Raw genomic sequence first — 23,097 nt, 5'->3', positions numbered from 1 at the left:
TGAGTGGAGAGGAAGCTGCAGGGACACCAACAGCAAATTTGTCAGGCTGTATGCACAAGATCGCCAGAGGCTATAAATATTCCTAGCAATAATTAGTACAAAGTCGAAACTGTTAACCAGACTTGCTAGAGCTTTCAAGGTCTAATTATTTACTTGAGGCAAACAACCAACCACTATTCTGCAATGGTACACTTAAAAACCTGGGGAGCCAGACTGTCATTTCATATCCATCAAATGTGCCCTCAAATTTGAATTTGGGGAAGCTGGTGCCATTCAATAGCACTGGATTCACACCAAAGTGATGGAACTGCCACTCATCTGTGGCACTTCGTGAATGAAAGGAAATCCCTGGACTAGCAGGACTCTTTCTTGGCACGAAAACTGCTCGAACCAGTTCGAACTGCAGTGCATTCCGAGCTCCGAAGTTCAACTAATACTGGAAAAGCTTACCAACCCTGCAAAAGTTGTTGGGCCATCATGCGGGCAAAAAGTGCATTTCATCTTACCTGCATAGCACTAGAAAACAGGCAGACTAACTTGTACCCAAGGACAAACCCCGTGGTAGCTATAGAGGGAATTTCCTTTGAGCAGCAAATATGGAAGTTTCACTCCATTATATTCCACACAAGCAGATAAGAGTAACCACTGGCCAAACTCAAGTCCCCAAGCTGAGCTAGTTCAAGGCAGGTCAGTCGAAGTGCACCGAACCAACGGGCTATGCATGTAACTAGTCTTGAATGAACTGTTTACGTACCCCACAATATACTGAAATAGCTCGAACTGCAACACGTAACGCCAGCTAAAAGCTGATGGACAAATCCACCAAGAGAAAAATTTAGATCTATTACACATGCAAGCACCTGTTAAAAGAAGATGCCCTGTGGATGAGCCAGTCTCTTACTAACAGCAAATGCTTTGGAAGAAATAGCAGCAAGGATGGAATACACTAAGCCTTCTTATTTAAACACCTACACATTGTGCAGAATGTTTTTGCTGTGCTGAGGTGGAAGCACCACTGAAAGTAAGACTACTTCACACTTTTATCAAGCTACCTTCACTACTTGTAGTTTTAGTTGACCATGACTTGTACAGACAAGAGAACAAAAGAACAGGAAGTATACCAAAACATGACAGCAGTGGCCTCTTCATCATTTTATTGACTGCTGCCCTGAATGAGGGCATTCCATGAACCCAAGTGCAGGACTGCAGTACAAATGACGAGTCTATGAATCCCTGCAGGCTGCTAAGGTACACGACTGGCGGCACAGAATTCGATTCACAGAACAGGCAATATTGACAGGCTTACATTATGTGGCACGTCTGGCCCACATCTCCGAGAGAAAGACCAGTTACCAAAGTGACACAGGCAGCAAAAAGGGGGTACACAATAGCATAAAACAAAAGGCGTGCAAAATTGAACACAGCCTTGTGCTCACTGAACAGAGGCTTAAGAAGCCATCGTAATCATTTCTAAAACATAAGCACATGGATGAACGCACTATGAGAAAACACAAGAGGGTGACGTGTAAAAAGTAACATGCTGTATGACTTGTCACAATTGCAGACAGGCTGGAAGCCTGCCAGCTTTTAAAAGGAAAAAAAAAAAAAAATGGGAGAGGCAGGCAAAAAGTTAAAGAACAAAGGAGTGAAAAAAAAAAAAGATTAACCCCACCATTTTTTTTTCTATATGAGAACCTCTCATCTACTCATCATTCACATCTCTCTGCACGACAAGTGAAAAATGCAGTGGGCATCATCAACAATGTGTCCCGCATTTTGGCAGCCAATTGGGGGTGGGACGCCACAGCGGCCACTGCAATGTGAGCCGATGGACCACAGCATGTGCCCCTGGCTCGTGCAGCACTAGACTTCTAGAGACGTCCTGCATATAGTGAGCACAGAAATTCCAGCCGTTCCCCATTTTCCCTGGGTGTCACCAAAGGGCCAGATAGTCTTGCACAACGCATCGCCACGCACAGACCAAGCCTGCCATCGCCAAGGCCGCGTGCGGCTGCTCAAGCTTGCAATCGTCAGCAGCTCTGCCGAGTTGGGTCGTGTAATGCTGCTGTTCCAAGGGGCACGTGCTCGGGTCCGTCACTCGGGTCCGTCATCTTCACGAAGAGGTTTGCGCATGTTGAGGCCTATTCTTGGAGCGCAGGTTGGTGACTGGAAGAGGCCTGCACCCACGGTTGTCCCTCACGATGCTTCCTCGGCATCTTCTGACTTGGCTGTGCTTGAGCTCGTGTGCCAGGTCAGCCTCTCCTCGTAGAACTGGATCACCACCTGGGGACACTTGACGTTTGCCAGCCGGGATGGAACAAGGTCCGCCTCGTCACTGTTCTTCCTGCAGTAGCACAAGTGGAAAGCGCCTTTAGCGGAGAGATATTGACTCGGAGCAATAGAGGAACAAGTGCTGAGCAGTACACCCATTTGCCATCCATATTTTTTTTAAAAGAAGTCTTTCTTGGCAAGTTAACAGCCACTTTTTCACATGATACATTTCCAACTCTAGTCTTATTCATGGGCTGATCCCAAAGGCAGCACAATCTAAAGTCCAATGCCTCTCACGCGATACCGTTACGTGCAGCGATTCCCCCTTCAGCACATGCAGGGGAAATTCCAGTACATCGGGGGAGCGTCATAGGATGAGACTGGCACTTTCTCACTCGCTGCTTACCTTTGCACTGCCATGCTCGAACAAATTGCTGACTGAAGCAATGTTTGAAGAATGGAAGAAATGTGCAAAGGGTGCTAGACATTGTTATGCATGCACTAAAAAGCATTAAAAGGCGATCCAACATCTAGTTGATGATCAGGCATTGCTCTAGTGTGGCTCCCACAATACGGTTCATGTACTCCATTTTCACCACCAACTTCACCAGGAAGACACTGTCTGTTTATTGTTTTTCATTAAAAAGCAGGTAGATTTGACCGGTTTGAATGGGTGAATTCTGGGCTCTAGACATTTGCTAAAGAGTTGGGACTGACCCACCAAATTTGGGACGGCTGGCAACCCTAGTTGAATGCTATTTCATGCCACAAAACATGTCTTCACTTCTTATCCAATATTAATTTGATGCCCATTCTGTTCAGCGAATGCTCTGCAATTTTTAAAGACCTTCTTTACTTTGGTTACAGAAATTACCACAGAACTTTGCAAACAGCCCTGCTGCTAGAGGCAAGACCCCCTCACGAAAGCGACGGACAACTGACCATGCCCGAGTCCCCTTTGCACTCAACAGCTTCAAGCCCATTGAGTGCAATAAAAGCAGTGTTGTCATTCTCTGGCTCTGGACTGCCAGTATACGCACAAGTTTGCATACCCTCTCCACACTCGACTTTACAAGCGTGAGAAAGAGCGTAAGCGAGGAACGAACGGTGCGAGTATGCACAGGATTGAGTGCCAATTACAGTAAAACCTTGTTAAACCGTGCTAGCTTAAACAGTAGTTTTGTTTGAAAAGTAGCAAAGTCAAATCCTCGAGTCAGCGGCCATCGAACATAATGAGTTTTGTATCCGAACAAACTGTACCAGTATATTGCGTACATATTGGTTAACACGTAGTGTTTCCACTTTTCGTCGCGCAATCACTGCAGCGCGTCGTCCCCACTGGGCAGCCTGGCAGAACAATAACCCTCAAAGATTGCAACGACCTCCAAGTGCCCTATGCATTTGCGCATGAGGCCACATCAACATCATTTCGTTGCAGTGTCCAAGAGTGTTGTGCAAGCTAAGACTCGCATCAGGCGGATGGGTGCTCAACATCACAATGGGTGCAACACAATGGGTGCTACACAATGGGTGCTCAACATAGAAGAAAAATTGGACATTGTTCGAGCTATCAAACCTAGCATGAAGAAGTTGATGCTAGCACGCGACGGGGATCTACCACTGACTGTGTGGCATTTGGAATGCGAAGCTGCTCGGCAGCGACGCTGCAACTGCAAAAAGATGTTGGCTACAAGGTTCGACTTTTCCCCATTGTTGTCTCTGTTGCTGCCGAAGTGTCGCCTAACGACAGTGACGAGGACTACACAGAAAGTGACAGCACAGGTGATTCAGGCCCGACAGTGGCAGAAGCTACACATTATGTCAGCCTCATGAATGCAATTGTCGCGACAAGAACAGCACCCCGCAATGAAAAGGGCGCTTCGCGATTTCCGCAGCGCTACCGCGCCCGTGCACGGAGAATATGCAACACCAACAAGGAATCTGCCGTGTGAGTGTTTGTAGAGAAGAGGGGACTGGCTGAAAAGCTGGCTCACAGCTTTGAGTTTGAGGCTGCTGTTGTCGCTGCTAGGCCGCCACAGCATCAAATGAAAATAAGACTTGTCGAGCGAAGTGAATAAATATTACATGTTTTTGCCCTTTTATCGCACTCTTTCCAAGTTCCGTTTGACAGGTAAGTGGGTGATCTCATGCTTTTCGGTTAAGCAGTACTACCGTTTAGTACTTACTTTTTCCGAGCTCCGGCCAACTATAGTTCAACAAGGTTTCACTGTATTGTGGTTACGAATGCAAGTGACTTTTGGTATGAGTGGACGGGAGTATCTTTGTGAGAGAGTGTTAGTCAGTGGGAGTGGAAGCGAGTATGAGTGGGAAATGAATATGAATGCAAGTGAATATTGGCAAGTGTTAGTATAATTTTATTCTGCCGACCTGTGGAACTAGGCAAGGTCCACAGCCGAGACTACCACATTTACTTTTGTACCAATTTTTTACTGTGTGTGCTTCCTAAATTTTGGCATACTCTATAGTAGGGCTTATGAGTGTCCTATAAGCCAAGCTTATTATTTCAGGTGTTGTACAACACAAATGACTTCTAGGTTCTACAGGGCTTTGTTTGCACGGTTACATACTGCATCAATGTGTATATTCTACCTAAGAGCTGAAGTGAAAATTTGACCTAAATATTTGTGCTCAGTTACCACTGTAAGTTTACTATCACTAACAATCTACACTGCTTCCAAAAACCAGCTACTAACAAATCAAACAGATATGGAAGTGACGGGAACAGGCCGAATCTTATTTTTGTCATCTTGAAAACATTTATTCCACATCAAATCTGCACCACGAGGAATCCACGCTTTCTGCCGCCCAAGCTTCAATAGCATCGTCCCAAAACAGATGGTCCTTGGTTTTGACAAGCAAGTTTAATGCCCCTGTCACACGGCAAATCTAATGTCGTTTACAACGAATAACATTCGCTGATAATGCCATTTGTCGAAAATGACATTTACAAACGAATGAGTTCGCCAAACTCATTCGCATTCGTTTGGAACCGAATGTGTATCCTCGACACCATGAGTGTACCAGTGTTTCGCAAACAGTACATGCTTCTTTTTTGTTGTAACAAAAATCACTATTATTCTATCAATCTTGTTACCTAATTATTGCTTTAATGACATTGAAGTCTATCACATGCCTAAATACAGAAAACTACTCAGTCCAGTGACCAGACAGCCAGCCGTCTTTAGCTTTCGCCGCAGAAGTCGTGATGGTTTGCACTGGAGCACCGGCCGCAGCCGCTTCAATTGACTTGGCGTAGAAACACGCGCATTTTTTTGTGGCACGCGCCAAGAATGAGGATATTAGGAGCCCGCATGCACATCAGAACGGCGATGGCATGCAACTGCCCTTCTCGTACTACTTTAGCAGATGTAGTGGATGCGCCTATTGTTCTCTTCGCCCTGTTGCTTGCCTCAGCTTTGGCTTGGCTCGACTTCGTTGGCAATGTCAACAAGTTAGTGATCGAACGCTACGGTTTGAAAGCCACGATCACATATTCTAGTGGAATTTAGCATACTGAAATAATTATTGGACAAAAGTGGGTTTGTGGCGTGTCTTTTTTTTTACTATCGCCATTGTCATAATTTTCAAATTACACTAGTTTTCACCGTGTGACAGCGCGCTGTGATAATGACACTAATCGCAACAAATGTCATTTGTTGGAAATGACATTAGATTTGACGTGTGACAGGGGTATAAGATGTCAATTCTCTTGAAGCTTTCAATGACAGTGAAATAAGAAATAATCTTCCACTAGTATCCACATGCACAACAGTTCCACTAGTAACCTCTTAACCTTGCCTCCTGGTGAGTGTCTTGATGGTAGACTGCAGCTTTTTGTGCTGTTGTCTTAAATAGCAGATAGGTACTTCATTGACAATAAAGTGCCTTGTCGATGCACACTTGCCAATCTTGAAAGCATACTCAACTGCTTCGAGCTTGAAGCCGGCAGTGTACCTTGCATTCCGCCCCACTGATACGCACTGGCAATCCAATCACTCCGCCTACATGTAACCGACAAAGAAAAGGAAATGCCGGCTTTCTTCAGAAAGTGCCAGGGAACATCTGGCGCCGGCAGTCGGGCATCATTATCAGTCAAAACCAAACCAGGCAAAAGCCTGCCGTGCAGATTTGCAGGATGCGATCATTAACCCCTTTAACTGGGGAGCACACATGCACAGATACACAAGTCTCACTGCGTTAGAAAACAAGGAAAATATTTGTATTCAAAATATGTGCTACCATCACTAGGAAAAAACGGTAATGACATGCTTGTTTGCTAAATGGCACCACTTTTCTTTCATAAACAGAAAAGAGGGGAGCACGTGGTGGAGAATGCCAAACTTCCAGCGAAGAGGCAAAAAGCTTTGACAAACTGCCAAATGGCAGCGCTGCTAGAGCAGAGTGATGACTGACAATGAACCTGTGATGGAGTTTGACAGTGACAACAAAAGCAGAGACAGAGAAGGCAAGAACGAGTTTCGAGATTGGCTTTCTGGAAAGCACTTTCCGAACTTTAGTGATCCATTAGCAACAAAGAAATACATGCACAAAATGTGCATCTTGTGCACATATAACAAGGAAACAATTTAGTGCTGCAAGGACTGATGTTGTTGTGCTCTTTACCAAGCTTCAAGGTTTTCTTCCCCACAAAAGTGAGCTTTTGTTAGTAAAAAGGACCGTAACGCAAGGTTGAACGACTACTTGTTGCAGATCCACGTTTCGTAAAAAAGCATTTTTCTCGTTTAAAACAAAATTTCGCAACAACTCCCAAAGGCGTTTAGCTAGTTTAATAAGCAGGAGAAAGAGACATTTTAGTGACATATAAAAGAGATGTGCATTCTTTGTGCAAGTAACTATGGTATTTTGACTGCATTTTAGCAAAACGCTGCTTTGCTACAGCAGCACAACATGCTTGTTGCCCCAATACCCTGCAATGCAAATTCGGCGGGGAGTGAACACATAGACATGCTGTAGGTTGTCAAATGTGCTCTTGAGAGAAATGAACACAGCAGCACAGACAATCACAAACGCATTTACTGCACTTTTCGTACACTAATGCTTGCCAGCCCAATTATCACCAATAGAATATGCCGATGGGCGCGGACGAATCGAGAAGTCCAGCTCACCAACCGCAACAGTATATCGTGCGAATACCTTCACCTTCGCGCTGGGCACCAACGCCTAACCGTTTGCGTGTAGTCATGTGAACGGTAGTGCGTTCAATCTACGGCATTCGTCTATCCTGGTGCCCTGCAACAAAGCCTTGCAAGACGGTCCCCTGCATAGCGTGCACCAAGTTCGCGCACTCTGTTGACCACAAGCCAAAGTGGAAGAGGCTACCCCCTTTTGTGCCAAAGTGACCTCACTGTTAGAGTTAGCAGCGCAACACTCGTGCCATCTCTCACCCTATTCTGCAACTACACCGATCGCACTTAGCTAAGTGGTGAAGCAAGCTTACAGGAGACGCGAGAGCCATGCTGGGAAAACGTAATAGGGGTCAAGAAAGTCGAGCGTCCCCGCAGTGCTAATCATGATTTGGAAAGCAGGCTGACACTCACCATTTTATCAGGAACATCAGCTCGCCACTGGAGTCTGTAGCACCGATGATCCGCTCTGGCTCCAGCCCCCGATCAAAGCCTCGTGGTTGCGTCTCCTCCTGCATCCCACGGACATCCAGCTCCAGTTGGCATGTCTCGCATTAACAATGTCCTCGTTAACAAGTTCACTGCAGCATGGGTCATGGCAGCTATACCTCCTGTGTGGCTGTGCAGAGAATTCTTAAAGCGCGCAAGTGAAGTCTGCTCAGTATCAAAGGAGAGTTTACCATCCCTCCGTAGGATGAGAAAGTTTCAAAGGAGCATAACTTCCTGGTGACTCACAGGTGGGTCATATCGCAAAGGAATCGAGACTTCAAAATTGCCACAGTGAATGTGTTAAAAGAGCACCAAGATGACATTTCCATAAATTTTTCTTTTTAGCAAAAGTCTTGGAGGTCAACAAAAATACTAGCAAGCCTCACAGCACCCTATAAGATCACTAAGAGATTTCTATGAACAACTTTTGGTTTCGTTTCAAAGAAGGTGTTCGTGCAGTAACGCTGCAACATGCAGAGTGGCATGAAAGCAGGACATTGTGACATTTTGGCACATGCTCCGGCCCACTCATCATTTGCTATGCTGTTACTCATTGTGTGGCTCGTAGCACAACCGACCACCAAAAGAGCCAGAGCAAGTGCCAAAACGCTGCGATGTCCTGCTCTCACCTGCCGATCTTACGTGGCACATCATGATAAGTATACCTTTTGGGAAACAAAAACAAACTGCTTTATAACAAAGCTATTAAAGACATAACAGAAATGAAATTTCACTTTGGCTAATTGTTATAAATGAGTAGTACAGTCAAACCTCGTTAACTCGACCTTTGGTAGTTCGGAAAATCGGACTCGTCCTTGGGTCCTGGCAGGCGCATGCATTATTTAATGGAATCAAACTCATTAATTCAGACATATTTGGTAGCACAAGGGTTAATTTGGGCAACTCTCTCAGCTCGGCGAGCATGGAGTGCTGTAAGTATGCATAGCAAAAGAGGCATTAGTGTTCAAATGAAACAAAGCGGTGGAGTTCTCATCGCCATTCATTAACGGAAACTTTATGCGCACAAGAGCAACGGCGAAATACTTCGTGCCTATTTGTGCCTTTCAGTATTTATTCTTGTGTTTACCACCACGCATAATGCCTCACGGACCCTTAGCCCAGAGAACTGCATGGTCACGGTCCATGATCGCGTCGAAAGCGACCGGAGTTTCATTTGGTAGTTGCAGCTAACAGTTCTTACTTTTTAATTCAATGCACGTGTCGGCAGCGTGCCTCGAGAACTGCATGGTCGTCATCGATTATCGTGTCGATAGTGACTGTGATTTCGTGTTACAACGCGTCCGTGTGGTTTCGGCTACATTGCGATGGACAGGCGATCTATTGGGTCATTGGCAAAAAATTATTGGGATGGGCGTGCATAGTGAAAAGTGTGTCTTGGACGAAGGCGCACGCCATGGCCACACTGCGAAGGAAGTTGCAACGCCTTCGCTACTGCGAGCACTAATTGGCCACGAGATGAACTGCAGCTTCCGCAATGCTTTTGTGCAAATATAAATACAGGATTTGTCGATTCATTCAATAACTAGAAGCGGGTTGGCATAGCAAGCATTTGTAGTGTTTTCTTGATATCTCCAATTCGACATTCAGTTAATTTGGACATTTTTCCCGCTCCTGTCAAATCCGAATTAACGAGGTTTTACTGTATATACCACTAAAACAATCATGGCAAAGCTGTGAGGCTGGTAAATGCAGAGCTTTCCTTTTAGCAGCTTGAAATGGCACCAAAACAGACGATGCATGCACCCAGTGATTGCCGCTACAACGCAAGTCCCAGCATGCTGCCTCTGAAATTTTTCAGCACGCCCTGGATGTCTCCTTAATATTGAAAGCCATGTAAGGAGCTGTACGCTTTAGGTTATGGATCCCTTCCAGCAAACGGTAATGGCGGAATTTCTTTTCTCTTCCAGTTTCAGTATCAAAAGACAATTTTTTAGTCTTTCGCAATGCTTCCGCTCGTATTTCAAATGCGAAATTTTGCATGGAGGTTCTTCAACATATATCTACACTATCTTATGTGGTCCTAGATTCTGCTGCAGTTGGCCTTGAGTGTCAGTTCTCCTTTAATACAACTTGCTGTGCACATTCCCATGTCATGATGCACGAAGAGTAGACTGATTTGACAATGTTTTACAAACCACCAATGCTGTACAAAGCTTGCCTGTGAGTGCAGTACAGTCAGATGTCTTTTTAACAAAAGTGCTTGGGACCTCCAAAATTCGTTATATGAAGTAAAAGTTGTGCACCATACTGGTAACACTAAAGTAGGCTAAGTATGTTGAACAAAAGAAACCCTTTATTTATCATGAATTCAAGACAGACTGAATGAAGCATGTCTAAATTTTCTGTGCACACCTTGTCTGACACAACTGCAGCCAACCTTCCTTCACCAAGGTTCACAGCATGCTCCACGGCAAAACGCTGGAGCTACAAGTGAAGTAAAGCTGCAGATTGTCGAATATCACTATGGCCTCCCTTGAAATCAAAATTCTTGGATCTTCACAACTGTTGCCTTCACTTACATTCGTGTCCTTTTCACCCTGGCTGACTTCGAAGACATCATCGGTCTTCAGCTAGAATCACAATACTGTTGTCATGAACTGCGACATTATTCGTCAGCCGGTGCACATGCTGATACGCTACAACAAGCAACGTACGAGTTGAGCAATTCCTAAAGCAGTACAGCAGAACTACTACAGACATCATCATGCTCATCAAGTGCGTCACTAACGCAGTTGTTAGTGCTAGCGCACCGCACTGGGCAACTTTTGGTTTGGACGTCTAGCACCTGTCTTGTGCATGCTATGTTTTTATTTCATCCTTAGAGCTGTAACCATGCTTCACAATGGCAGTCCCACACACTAGCATAGCCTTGAGCACTTCTGACTATTAGCACTCTGATTAGGAGGCATGCCATAGTGGGAGGTGGGGGGGCTCTGAATCAATGTTAACCCCCTGGGATTTTTTAACATGCACCCCAAGCACAATACGAGCGCTTCTGCATTTCGCCCCAATTGAAATGCAGTTGCCACCACCAGGATTTGATTCAACGACTTTATCCTCAGCAGGTTACAAATTTTCCAAGGGATTGAAAATAAATTAGTGAATGCAATTTCTCATAAAATCATAGCAACATATTATGCAGGTCTGTATTTTAAACCCACTCTAAATGGCAGCTGGCAGTGGCAAAATTAAATAGAAAACAAGGAAGCAAAAGCTTTGGTCGTTCTTTTACTGCTGCAGACCCTTCCCATAATTTATGTGTGGAACTGTCCTTTTAGAGTAATGTAATGCCCTTGGCATCGCTGTCACTGCATCCCAGGGCAATACTACTAACTTGGTCAAAGGGACTAAGGCTGAGATGTCACATTGTTGCCACCCCGCCTTAATTGTTGACAAATAACACACATTAGTTGAAATCAAGAAAAAGAAATGGGCATGGGCCGGACATGTAATGAGGAGGGAAGATAACCGATGGTCATTAAGGGTTACGGACTGGATTCCAAGGGAAGGGAAGCGTAGCAGGGAGCGGCAGAAAGTTAGTTGGGCGGATGAGATTAAGTTTGCAGGGGCAACATGGCCACAATTAGTGGCCATGTTGGGGTAGTTGGAGAAGTATGGGAGAGGCCTTTGCCCTGCAGTGGGCGTAACCAGGCTGATGATGATGATGATGAACACACCTCTGAGGGTTGCCGTACCTCGGAGGCCGCCTTGGCTTTCTTCTTCTTGGGTTCTTGAGCTGCACCGTTGGCCCTGGCTCCCGATGTACGCTTTTTTTCCTCCCGTTTCTTGCGGTTCTCCTCAAACTCTTGGATTAGCTCAGTGCAGTCCAAGTTGGAGTGCGGCTCCCATGTGTTCTCCGAACTGGTTGATGACAAAAGAAGGTACAGAAAATGAGGGGGACGGCAGTGCGACTGAACCAGCCGTACCTGCAGGGACAATGCACACGCACCGATGCAGATAGGACGCCTTATCCCCTGAGCAAGATGAGCAGCTCTCCCCTCCCAGAAGAATAAAGAGCAGCCCCACACGATGGAAGGGAGCTTCAGAAACAGCAAACCCAAAATCTACCCTGTGTACAACTTGCCGCATTTATTTGAATACAGGTCGACCTTCTTTTTCAGAAAATGTGGCCCAGAAATGACCTGCCAATATATTTTCGTGACCAAAGCTAACGAAAGTACGGAGCTGATAGAGTTACTCTGTCACATCTACCATAAAGCCAGCCTGACTAGCTGTGCTAGTCATACGCTGTGCTTCAGACTAGCTGAAGCACAGCATATGCACTCTATGGCACCAAGGATGACATTTATGGTGCCGAGGGCAGCTGCAAGGTAGCAAGCAGCTCGCGGCATTGACTAGCGAGATTTACAGCAGCTGAGCTTACAGTAAGTGAAGGTGTGTTATGTTGAAAGTTCATTTTTGTATAAAGATTAGCCTACCTTTATGTGCGTCTTGCCTGCACTAAAAAAAATACTACGGTTTGGTTTCACGAACTGCATACCGTTGTGAATGCAAATTTTTACATACAGTATGTAGTCTACTTCAATTAATTTGAACACAGCGGGATCGACCAAGTTATCTGGAAGGTCAAATTAAATAAAGATGTAAAAAAAAAAGCGCGCGTGCACGCACGCACACACACTACTGCTCTATTTACCAGACTCTGCCCAAAATTTAATGTGGTCCATGTTTCAAGGGTTTGTAGTCAAATGCACCGTACACTGAAATTAAGGGGAGTGCGAATAGCAGTTTGACATCAAATTGAACACGAATCAGACAGAGCCAGAAGCAAATAACATATGAGTAACAATAACAATAGTAGGTTGTATATAATGTGCAACCTTTCCACCATTAATACTGAATAATTTGAACATCCTGGTATTCATTACAACAGGAAGTTTCCGCAATTACACTGCACATTATAAGCATGCTTTATTGAAGGCATAGAAGGAGCATTATGAACCGCTAAAATTGTGTGCAAACTTGGGAACTCTCAGATGACGTGGCCATGCATTATTAGCATAAGAAGGTAACCTTGTGAACCAATTAATATCTTTGTACACAGTCGCGACCAGACACCTGTCTCGTCTGCAACAGCAACAGAATGGGGAAAAGAAGTTTTCTTTTTCAAGTTCGAAGTGTCGTGGCAGATGGTGCCACTATTGTATAAAGTATGCTGCAATGAAACATTCCGACTTAATACAATGAAAGGACACAGGTGTTGCATCTATAAATATTAACGAACAATACCCGCTTTCGAGTGATGTGCGTAAAACCTTTTATTGCGAGCAATCATGTTTAGCTGTAAGAGTCTCGTTGACTGAGCAAGGCAACATGCGCTATCACATTATTTCTACTGTGGATGCATAGAAAAATATAGCCGATTGTGTAAAATTCGTCTGATCATGTACAGTAGACTATGTTAAGTATTCTTCAAAATATTAGCATTTTCAAATAGTGACTATTTTATTAAAGGACCTAAATGTATATTAACTTTGATTTGAAGACAATATCTGATTCATTATTCGCAAGTTTAATATATCTGCACATTCCTTCGAATGTTACAAAACATTAACCACTTTTCAAAGTACAACTGCTGTGACACAACGGACTTGTTCCACTACTTTATCCATTGTTGAAAGCATTCTTGAAACCCTTAGTAACTGATGATCCTCAATGCTCACATTGTTTTCTTCGTCTCCTCCAGATCTTAGGCGCTTTCCCATGCAAGCTCTTATTCGAGTCTTTGGGATAAGTTGTGGGGGGGCAAGTTACGGGAATAGGCATGGTCAAGCAGGGCAGCGTTGTCATCCCATTTTTTTTTTGTCTTCAAAATGTAATGTGCAACCACTTGGCAACATCAACCCAAGAACGCGAGTCGAGTGTCTGATTTAGTGGCGCAAATTCAATGTCAACAAGCTATTTTATATGTACATATATAAAATATTCCTGAAGGGAACAGCATCTCGGAGTTGCAGTAACTGGTTGTTTACTAAATAAATAAATATTTATGCTGTGCAGAGCAGCTGGGTTGCTGCAAGCTTAGCACGTAAGTTAACATCTTTTGAATTAGCTTTTGCATAATCAATACATGAAAGTGGTGCATTGTTGGTGCCACCCCATGCTAAAACTTGTTTTACTGCTGTCTTGTGATGAGCAAACGGCACTGACAATAGTATATGTCTGACCAGATAAGTTCAGATTAACCTGCGAGGGCCAATTTCAAGATTGAAAAAACCAAATGCTTTGATCTGTAGAAATGCATGGGTGCCAGCAAGGACCTTCCAACGGGATCAAGTTACTGCTACGGCCCTTTTTAGCGCACGCAAGCTGTGCCCTTGCCATCTTTCTTAAAAGCTTTTTTTTAGCATTTCTTTACTGCTTTACAGATAGCCCCCAACACCTTAATTACGTTATCGAGCCTCAATTCCCCGAGAGTGCAGCAAACAACCAATTACGTTAACTTTCAATGTGGACATTTCAATATGCGCGCCAGGAGCAGCACAGCTTCGATAGTGAAAAAGGAAACTCAACGTGTCAACGAAACTGGTTGTGGTTGTCTCGTGGCACTAGAGAACACTGGTGTGTGTGTGTGTGCACACCCTATGCTCATGCGGCAGAAAGCATAGTCCATTCAGCGCTCAACGGCACAAGAAGGCAGAGCATGTCCCCCTGTGTTGTCAAGACAAGTGCACAACTGGAAGGGCTCATCTGACAGCTTTTGGCAAAGTGGTTCTTGTATGGCCTTCGAACACCACACTGGACTGGCTGGCAGGCTCTCAAGCTGTTTTCGATACTATGTGACCGCCACTTTGGCTTTAGGCAATGTGCCGAGTCTCCCCTTTTCACGTCCAAGGGCATGATGCGCTTGATGTGCATTCTCAATGAGTTATTTAAAAGGTGCAATTATGAAATATTTCAAGTGATCTCAGGAAATTGAGGCTTCGGGTCTGTTCGACTCGCCTGCACCACTAGGAACCAGTTCACGGCGGTTCACGAGAAGTTAAGAAATTGTGCAGCTCGATTCCTGAGGTGCAGGCCCAGTGCAGGCGTTATGTCGGAGTGTGTAAGCTTGAGAAGTCCTGAACTGCAAGCATGATCGGCTTCTGGCACGTAAATACACACCACACTTGCGCACACATCAGATGTGCATAAGAAGGGTTTAAACGGTGCGCGCGTCCATGTGCTGCGTCGTCTGCTGTGCCGCTGCTTCGCACCTGTACACCTGCACCAAGTCGGCACTGACAGTGGAGTGGGTGCAGCAAAATCGTGAACCAATGCTGCACTGCTGAAACGAATGGCAAGGTGCAGCACCACGTGAACTGGTTCAGGTGGCGAATCGAATGTACCCTTCGTAGTGTAATCATAGTTATCGACAACTACCTAAGAATGCGGAAGTAAAAAACAAAACTTTTTTGTCAGTACTCCTTTAACGATAACCTGAATGCTGCGAACAATAACATATGCTGGCACATTGTGTTACAGTTGCTGCACCAGTGGTTTCTCAACCCACATTCAACTTCATTCTCTCCACAAGCCAGTCACAACCTGCCAATTTATACAAGCGAGTGCTGTTTAACATCCCAAGCTAAGCATAAGCCATGAAAGATGAGATGGTTGGAAGCGGCTAATACTGCAGACCAGACCACCTGCCATGTCAGAAGCGATACATAAACCCAACGGGAAGGAAAAAAATGTTTAAGCTTGCATTAAATTTGCCTTAAAACTGCATCACATATTAACGTATGCCTACTATAGAGCTGCTTGAAATATGTTTCATGCAGCCAGTCAAATTGAAGCAAGCACAATAAGAGGGCTCTACCTGCACACACAGAACAAATACTGCTAGTATCCACAATGTAGATGAGCACCATTGTGCATCTTTTATTCCTCAAATAGTAGTCATAAATAATTGATTACACTTACTTAACTACCATTGAACTGCTTGGGAAGAACAATGAAACAGCCATAAAATGTCCTTTCAAATTCAGGCATATGGCAATGCTCTTTAAAGGAGAACTAACACAAAACAGTTATCTAAATTATTATTTTTTTCTCTGTTAGACAGCTGCTGACTTTGCAATCACGGTATGATGCCTCAATTCCCGCATGTGCAACAAATTTATTAAAGTTATAGGCACTATTCTGAGGTCCTACATACCAAAAACACTAATTATGAGGCGCACTTGAGGTTCTCTTTGGCACTACACCCCCCCCCCCCAGCTTGCATGGCGCGCTGCAAGACTCCACCACTGCATGCGACTCTGTTGGTGCGTGACATTATTGTGACATTATCTGGTTGGCTGCGCGTGCCCGCGCTGATCGGAGTTTCAACTCCTAAATATTCTCGCTCCGTGTTGACAAGTCATCTGTGGTGGTGTGTGTGCGCGCGGGGACGTGAGAGTTGATGCAGCAGTCCGACACACTGTTGTTGAGATCTTTATCCGACGAGCTAACAGGGAAGAGAAGGCAAGAAGGACACGAAGGGCACTGTACATTCTAACAGAAGCCCCAGCCATGGGTACAGGGGACAACAGCAGCAGCAGTAGGGGACTTTATTATTATCCCATGTGGAATGTAGAGAAGTGCAAAGTGAATAAGGCAAGAATGGGTTATGCAGCATGTGTCCAGCTTTTGGTGAGACATGACCATTGCGTGTCTTTCGACCACTGGACCAGGCTGACCAGTGCATGCATCAGCAGTTTGTGACCACTACTTTTTTCCCCGACAACCAGAAATAACCAGGCAGCAAAACCTAGGCCAAGAAGCTGCACTCAATTAGGTGCGTATTCTGGAATGGTATCTTAAAGGAAGGCATAATTCGCAATTTTCTGCCCATTAAAGAAATTCTGGCACATCACTGTAGATATGATGCCATAAGTTATTTGACAAAAAAAAAAAAAGTCTGCACTTTTTCAAGTAGAAATATCCTCTTTCCAAAACTTCATTTTTATTTAATTTTTTTTTTGTGTGTCACTCTTCCTCAGTATGCACAGATGAGATATTTTAGACCAGCCACATGCTACTGAAGGAAGCGTTACAAGTCTCTGAAGTGTGTTCTGGCTGCTCTGATTTGTCGATGTAAAAGCAGTTGCTGTAACAGAGCGAGCCGCTGTGTTGTGATGTCATGACTGTCCAATTGGTACTGAAACTGACTTGTAGATACAAATATTATAATACAAGATAAGTTAATCTAGATGCAAGATACAACATAATAAAAGTAACAATCTAGGGCACTCTGGTGCTTGCCAGGAAGGTTTAGAGCATTTGGACCTTCATCCCAGAATAGTCGAAAACATGTCGGTATTTCTTTGGACACACTAACGGTAAAGACAATCAACTTTCATAGGATAGTCTTTCAAAGCCCTGTTCTAGTTGTTTAAGTGACACTAGGTTGAACATTAGATGAGAATACGAAGGTCAAAGTTGTATTTCAATTTCCCACCGAAGCCCCCGCGCCGAGACACCGGTTCAAAACCGCGAATTTCGAAGCATTATCTTGAGTTCTGGCCATTATAGCCCAGCAAACCACCTCGAAACTTTTGCACACATAAGTGCACCGATCACCGGGGAAAAAAAAAAAAAAAAACACGGCGGGGCTACCGGGCAAGCCCCCGAAACTGCTACCGGCGTCTTATCCGAGCGTTCTTGTGTGCATCGTCAGACTACTGTGCGCAAGTCGAATGTTTTTGCCAGCTTACTCAGAGAAGTCTTTCCACTTGAGGAAATATTCCACGCGCCCGTTCCGGACCCTCTTGTCGAGAATCTTCTCCACAACGAACTCTTCCGAGCCGGAGGAGTTGCCCTCGGGGCTCTTGCGCTTCCCAGACATTTTCCTGCAAGGCCAGGAAAAACGCAGCGTGCCACACAAAAAAAATCAACGAAACAGATTAATCCACAACTGCTAACGAACGCACGCAGAAGTCAACTGCATGCCGCACTCACGGATACTGTATACATCCGCGCGCGCGCTCGTCTATTTAATGCGACTGTTTAAATTTCCAGGAAATGCAGGCAGACTGTTGAGGTGAGCTGGTGGTGCTATCGTTAGATTAGCTTCGTATGCAAAATGTAGAATTACCTCCGGGGAGTGAGAGAAATGTAGATAGGCTCCACGAATGTTGATAGAGAGCGCGCTAACCATGATGCTACGCGGAGACAAGCTTCACGCAGTGTTTTAAAAGCGCGCTATTTATTCGTTATCATAGCGCTCGAGCAACTCGGGTTTTCCGCCCGGTGAACACGAACCAACGGTTCACGTTTAGAGATGCCGTACAACGTTAGGCTTAGCATAACAGACGCACGCTCAAACCCAACTGCGAACCACAGCGAGCCAAAGAGAATAGCGCTGAAGCGGCTCAAACGACCTCGAATAATCGAGACTGAGCCGTGTCGAAGCGCACGTAACTAACAGTGAAAGCGAGAGCGGCGCACCACAAAACGAGATAACGTGAGCGCCATGTTAAACTTTGTTTAGCACAACCTGTCACCATCACCAATGAAACGGAGAAAACTTCACCAAACGATCGATGAGCTAATCATGTAGTTTCATAAACAAAATATGGATGAACAAGTTCGCGTCTAGAAATTTTCGTCACTCGCATTTACCTGGACACAAGGCGAATATCAACTCTATGGCTTAACAGATAACTACTACAGGCGGGAAAACGTTCGATTACATACAAACAACGCAAAGCATGGGATATAAGCACCGCGGTTAATGCGGCAAATAATCGGAGCATTTGCTTCAAAAAAGGCAATTTAAAAATATAAAGTTAATATACAAAATAATAAAATATTTTTCACCAATCAGTATCAATATTTTTTGTGAGCAAAATGTATTGTGCAGTTGCCAATAATTGTGATGACGTCTACTGAAGTGCGTGCATTCGTGGCATTCTGTGCAGGCGCTGGCGTTGAGCGGCAGCGTTTTTTCGTAGCTCCTAGAACTTGCAATCCATCGAGCGGAAATGGGTGCCCAAGATGTGAGTGCTAACAATTTTCGTGTCGTCCGTGTAGTAGTTAGTGCTGTTCGTTCGTAGTGTTAGCCGTAATAATGCATCCGTCGTATATTCAGTGGCAACTGAAATGCGTCGCACTTGGCTTTCATCCCCCCCCTTCCTCCATACCGGCTTATGTTCGGCATAGGGCGTAGTTACTCCCATGGATTTCGTATGGAATATCGCACTACTGCTTCTAAGTGCTTGTATCACGTAGGTGAAATGTCCGGCGTCGAATATTCAGCTTTGGTTTAATAATTGGTGCATTGACTCGTCGGGATTGAGCGCGCACGCCGGTCACCTAAGCCTAGTTCTATACCGTTCAACATGGCGGGTGTTCCATTTCCTTGGAAATAAACACGGCGTCGGATTTTTTTGAAATGTTTATTATAAATTAATGCGAGGGTTCTTCCAGGAAATTACGCAGTGCGTGACTAACAAAACGTTAGCGCGGTTCGACGTTTGAGTTACCAATTGTCACGTAAACGGAAGCTGCTTCCTTTGTTCGAGGTAGGCTTAGGATAACCGGCACCGTTCGCAGGCAGGTCCTGTAAGTTTTCCTCTGCCACTAGACAAGTGCGCCTCGTCAGCCATTCTTCGCGCTTTGTCACTAGTTTTTCCCGCCCACTTTGTCGCTTGCGCCGGGTGCTTCGGTAATTGTTAGTGAAGTTCATTCATGAAGGGAAAAAATCGGAACGTGCCGGGCCCGTTGATGTCTCGGGTAAAATTAACCAAGGCCTACGTTCTAATGTAATCAATCTTTGCGCGGTCTTCGTAGGTTTGTAAAGTTGGGCGTTGCTTCTTTTCCAGAATGAGAGTGAGCCTGAGCAGTTCAGGAAGCTGTTCATCGGCGGCTTGGACTACAAGACCACGGAGGAGAGCCTGAAAGGCCACTTCGAGCAATGGGGCGAAGTCGTGGACTGCGTCGTCATGCGAGATCCCAGCACCAAAAAGAGCCGTGGCTTCGGCTTTATCACCTTCCGTCGCGCGCACATGGTCGACGACGCGCAAGCGGCACGACCGCACAAGGTGCGCCATAATTTTCTCGCATCCTTTCCGTTGGCCGGTGAAATTTCCTGGCCTTCTGTTTCATACCCGTCATTAATTCGCAATTTTATTGCGCTAGCCGCCAGTTCGATAATTTTGATGCTGTGGTTAAATTCGTCATAGCGCTATGTCAGTGGTCGAAGCGGTGCTTCGCCTGCGTCATCAGCCGGTCGGGAGCAATAGATACGTGTTACAAGCTCGAGCGGAATGAACGGCTACATTAGGCAGGCGTTGTATTCTCGACAGCCACGTGCCGTTCCCATTACCGCGTAGCCCCTTAGTTTTTAGTTCGCGTTATAGCAGCCATAAGATAGCACTCGCTCCTCCCGAGATTGGCGCCTTTCTATCACCTAAGCAGACAGGCGCTCAATGGCATGTTAGAGCGGGCTGGACGCATCGTACGACTTCGCTGGATCCTGCGTCTGCGCAGGTCGATGGCCGTGAGGTGGAACCAAAGCGGGCCGTACCACGTGAGGAGGCTGGCAGACCCGAGGCGCAAGCCACTGTGAAGAAAGTCTTCGTTGGCGGTCTCAAAGACGACGTCGACGAGTCCGATCTCCGGGACTACTTCTCGCAGTTTGGAAACATCCTCTCCGTCAACTTGGTCACCGAGAAGGACACCGGCCGCAAGCGTGGCTTTGCCTTTGTCGAGTACGACGACTACGACCCAGTGGACAAGATTGTCCGTAAGCACCTCTGCTTGTATAAAATTGCAACCATTCTGATTAGAAAGGGATGCGCTTTGATTCGGTGTACAACCTTCGATCGTTGAAGTGCGAACTCGCCCGTCGTCTTTTTTCAGTGAAGCGCCACCACATGCTGAAGGGAAAAAGGACCGAAGTGAAGAAGGCCCTTTCTAAACAAGAAATGGAAAACCTCAAGAAGGACAAGCGGCCCGCATTCAGGGGTGGTCGCGGTGGCCGTGGCGACGGCTGGGAAGGCGGCTACGGCGGTGGTGGATATGGCGGTGGCGGCTACGGCGGAGGTGGTTACGGCTCCGGCGGAGGTGGCTACGGAAGTGGTGGCGGCGCCTACGGCGGTGGCGGCTGGAGCCAAGGCGGCGGAGGCGGCTACGGAGACAGCTTCAGCCAGGGCGGCTGGGGAGGTGGCGGCGGCGGAGACTTTGGCTCCGGCTACGGCAACAGCTATGGTGGTGGACCCATGCGCGGAGGCCCAGGTGGCTACTCCCAGCGTGGGTCCGGCCCATACGGTGAGTCTTCATATGGTGAGTCTTGACCTGCATTAACGTTCGTGTTTCTTATTGGGGTTTTGAAGTGGCTTGGGCGTGTTGTGTAGACTTCGCGGGCTTCACCAATGCTTTCTTCCGTTGCAGGCAACGGCAGTGCGGGAGGCGGCGGCTACCGGAGATAAACAAGTCGTCGTGGTTTTAACTGGGGGGTGAGTATTCATAACGGCCGGGAGTTGTGGGCCTGGGAGTGACTTGGTGTGTTTCCGACCCGCAGGGCGGCAGGAAAGCTTTGAGAGGGCAGAGCAGCCAGGGCTAGGCAGTGCAGCTTGGTCCGAGCTAGCTAGGCAACCGGCTAGCCCAGGTCTGGAGCTGTGCCAGCAGCAGCTCAGGCAGTGCGTGTCCTCCGAGGAAGAGCCAGCCGCAGCACATCACATACAACCCCGTCCTCATCACATATGCGCCTTTGTGTCTATACCATTTGTCTCTTCTTTCTCACGTGTCTGTGGTCCCCCAAATGCAAGAGCGCTCTCCCTAGCCAGAGAGGCACCCGTTGCTCCTGTAGATGTTGTCTTGTGGTTCACGTCTGGGTCAATAAAGACTAGTGTTGTAACACACAGCATCTAGTGTACAGAGAGAGTCTTGTTGTTTCTGTCTACCGTGAGCCTTAGTCGTCTATCCCGTAAAAAGGCAGAGCTAGGCATGGCTGCCGGAGCTGGCCAAGGACTGGAGCTCGCTTCGCTGTCTAGGTGGTAGACAGGCGTGGATAGCGTAGCTGAGAGGAAGTCAGCTGCAGGAAGGCCATTTTGTAGGTAAGCACAGGTTTCTTTTATCCTTGGGCTGCTGCATGCCAAGGGCAGGGTAACCCTTTCCGGTCGCAAACTGTCCACTGTCTGGCCAGCCCAGACTGCGCCCATATTTTAGGCCGCATGTCTATTCTGGTGCTGGTGGCTTTGGCCAAAGCAGTGTTGCTCAGTCTCCCATAATTATGCTTCATTCTCAGTTGTGCAGTATTGCAGTCGTGTGCATTAGTGTATGTGCAGTGCTTGTGTAGGCCTTGAAATCTGGTCCTGTTCAGTCTCAAGTGGACCGGAAATGGTTAAGGACTGGTGTCCACTGTTAAAGCTAGCCATTTGTTTGCCTTTGGCAAATGCAAGTTGGAAAGCAAAACGCAGCAGCTTTGGTGTGGGTAGCTCTCAATCTAAAAGGACTTTTGCTTTGCCTCCAGAGTTCGAACAGGCTGCTGGCCTTGCCATAAGGACGTGGCGTTCCAAGGAGCCAGGCAAAAGGTATGTGTGCTGGTGTTGTCTGGTTTGGCGTCTTCATTTAGCTCATGTTTGGTCTTGGAAACTGCATAGAGCTATTGCTTTGTTATACAGGCTTTCAGAATGCCCCTCCTGTAGAGATGTGCCCACAGGTGCAGTGAATGTTGTACATGTTAGCCTGATAGCCTAGGTAAAAGCACTTTGTATGCATTGCTGAACAAATTGTGTGTTCAGTTCTAATAACTTGCCTTCCTCTCCCATTCACAGGGACATTTTAAGATCTAAAGTCTGCAGGAGCTGGAACCTCCTGCAGCAGTCCTGCTGGCCCACTTGCTTGGTCCTGCACCAGGCATTGCCGTTGGCTCATCGAATGCACTGCGGCCCTGCCCTTGTACAATCTCGTGGACACATTGAAATAAAAAGTTTCACGGTTCTAATGGTTTTCCATAACTCGCAGTGAGAGGCCAATGGCAACCTCAAACGCCTACGGGCACTAGTATGTGCATAAGCGACGCACAGCTGCATTTATCCTGTTAGGTAGCAGTTTCAAAGTAGTTATTGAGAACTTGCTAGGAGGCTGTGTTAAAGCTTCCAGAAAGTGGTGCTTTTAAAAAGCAAGTGCAGCATTCACTGTATATGGGAACTGGTTTTTG

The 23,097-nt window shown here is 46.1% G+C and overlaps 2 protein-coding genes across 9 annotated transcripts; one reads left to right on the top strand and one right to left on the bottom strand.

Annotated features, from left to right (window-relative positions):
* Nucleotides 1–1,137: 1,137 nt before the first annotated feature.
* LOC135895892 (chromobox protein homolog 1-like) lies at nt 1,138–18,694 on the bottom strand. Of its 5 annotated transcripts, none has more exons than XM_065424115.1 (6): nt 18,555–18,694; nt 17,648–17,782; nt 11,624–11,807; nt 10,466–10,516; nt 7,851–7,948; nt 1,138–2,344 (listed from the first exon to the last, which is right to left on the bottom strand). In XM_065424115.1, the coding sequence occupies exons 1-6, from the start codon at nt 18,686–18,688 to the stop codon at nt 2,197–2,199; spliced, it is 750 nt and encodes a 249-aa protein (XP_065280187.1). In that variant the 5' UTR covers nt 18,689–18,694; the 3' UTR covers nt 1,138–2,196. The 5 variants fall into 5 exon arrangements, with proteins under 5 accessions (XP_065280187.1, XP_065280188.1, XP_065280192.1 ...); XM_065424116.1 differs by having other exon boundaries at nt 11,642–11,807; XM_065424120.2 differs by lacking the exon at nt 18,555–18,694 and adding an exon at nt 18,028–18,173.
* An 86-nt stretch (nt 18,695–18,780) lies between these two features.
* On the top strand, nt 18,781–22,881 carry LOC135895891 (heterogeneous nuclear ribonucleoprotein 87F-like). 4 transcript variants are annotated; one of them, XR_010562514.1, is made up of 7 exons: nt 18,781–18,931; nt 19,757–19,975; nt 20,424–20,679; nt 20,796–21,203; nt 21,327–21,391; nt 22,408–22,468; nt 22,712–22,881. XR_010562514.1 is itself a non-coding variant. In XM_065424114.1 (6 exons), the coding sequence occupies exons 1-5, from the start codon at nt 18,917–18,919 to the stop codon at nt 21,362–21,364; spliced, it is 936 nt and encodes a 311-aa protein (XP_065280186.1). In that variant the 5' UTR covers nt 18,781–18,916; the 3' UTR covers nt 21,365–21,391; nt 21,457–21,816. The 4 variants fall into 4 exon arrangements, 2 of the variants coding, with proteins under 2 accessions (XP_065280186.1, XP_065280185.1); XR_010562513.1 differs by having other exon boundaries at nt 20,796–21,218; XM_065424114.1 differs by lacking the exons at nt 22,408–22,468; nt 22,712–22,881 and adding an exon at nt 21,457–21,816.
* The last annotated feature ends 216 nt before the right edge of the window (nt 22,882–23,097 follow it).

The sequence above is a fragment of the Dermacentor albipictus genome, chromosome 4, assembly GCF_038994185.2.
Source record: "Dermacentor albipictus isolate Rhodes 1998 colony chromosome 4, USDA_Dalb.pri_finalv2, whole genome shotgun sequence".
NCBI classification, from domain to species: Eukaryota; Metazoa; Arthropoda; class Arachnida; order Ixodida; family Ixodidae; genus Dermacentor; species Dermacentor albipictus.
The sequence above is the reverse complement of the archived record's forward strand: the minus strand, read 5'-3'. Positions and strand labels throughout refer to the sequence as shown.

What these genes read in the sequence shown, in the direction of transcription:
- LOC135895891 (XM_065424113.1), top strand. An exon ending in AAGCGGCACGACCGCACAAG is followed by an intron (nt 19,976 to 20,423) that starts GTGCGCCATAAT and finishes GCGTCTGCGCAG; the next exon opens with GTCGATGGCCGTGAGGTGGA. An exon ending in ATACGGTGAGTCTTCATATG is followed by an intron (nt 21,219 to 21,326) that starts GTGAGTCTTGAC and finishes CTTCCGTTGCAG; the next exon opens with GCAACGGCAGTGCGGGAGGC.
- LOC135895892 (XM_065424115.1), bottom strand. Translation starts at nt 18,688, where the DNA reads ATGCTCCGATTATTTGCCGCATTAACCGCGGTGCTTATATCCCATGCT. An exon ending in AAGTGGAAAGACTTCTCTGA is followed by an intron (nt 11,808 to 17,647) that starts GTAAGCTGGCAA and finishes GTCATCAACCAG; the next exon opens with TTCGGAGAACACATGGGAGC. An exon ending in AGGGTGAAAAGGACACGAAT is followed by an intron (nt 7,949 to 10,465) that starts GTAAGTGAAGGC and finishes CGTGGGATGCAG; the next exon opens with GAGGAGACGCAACCACGAGG.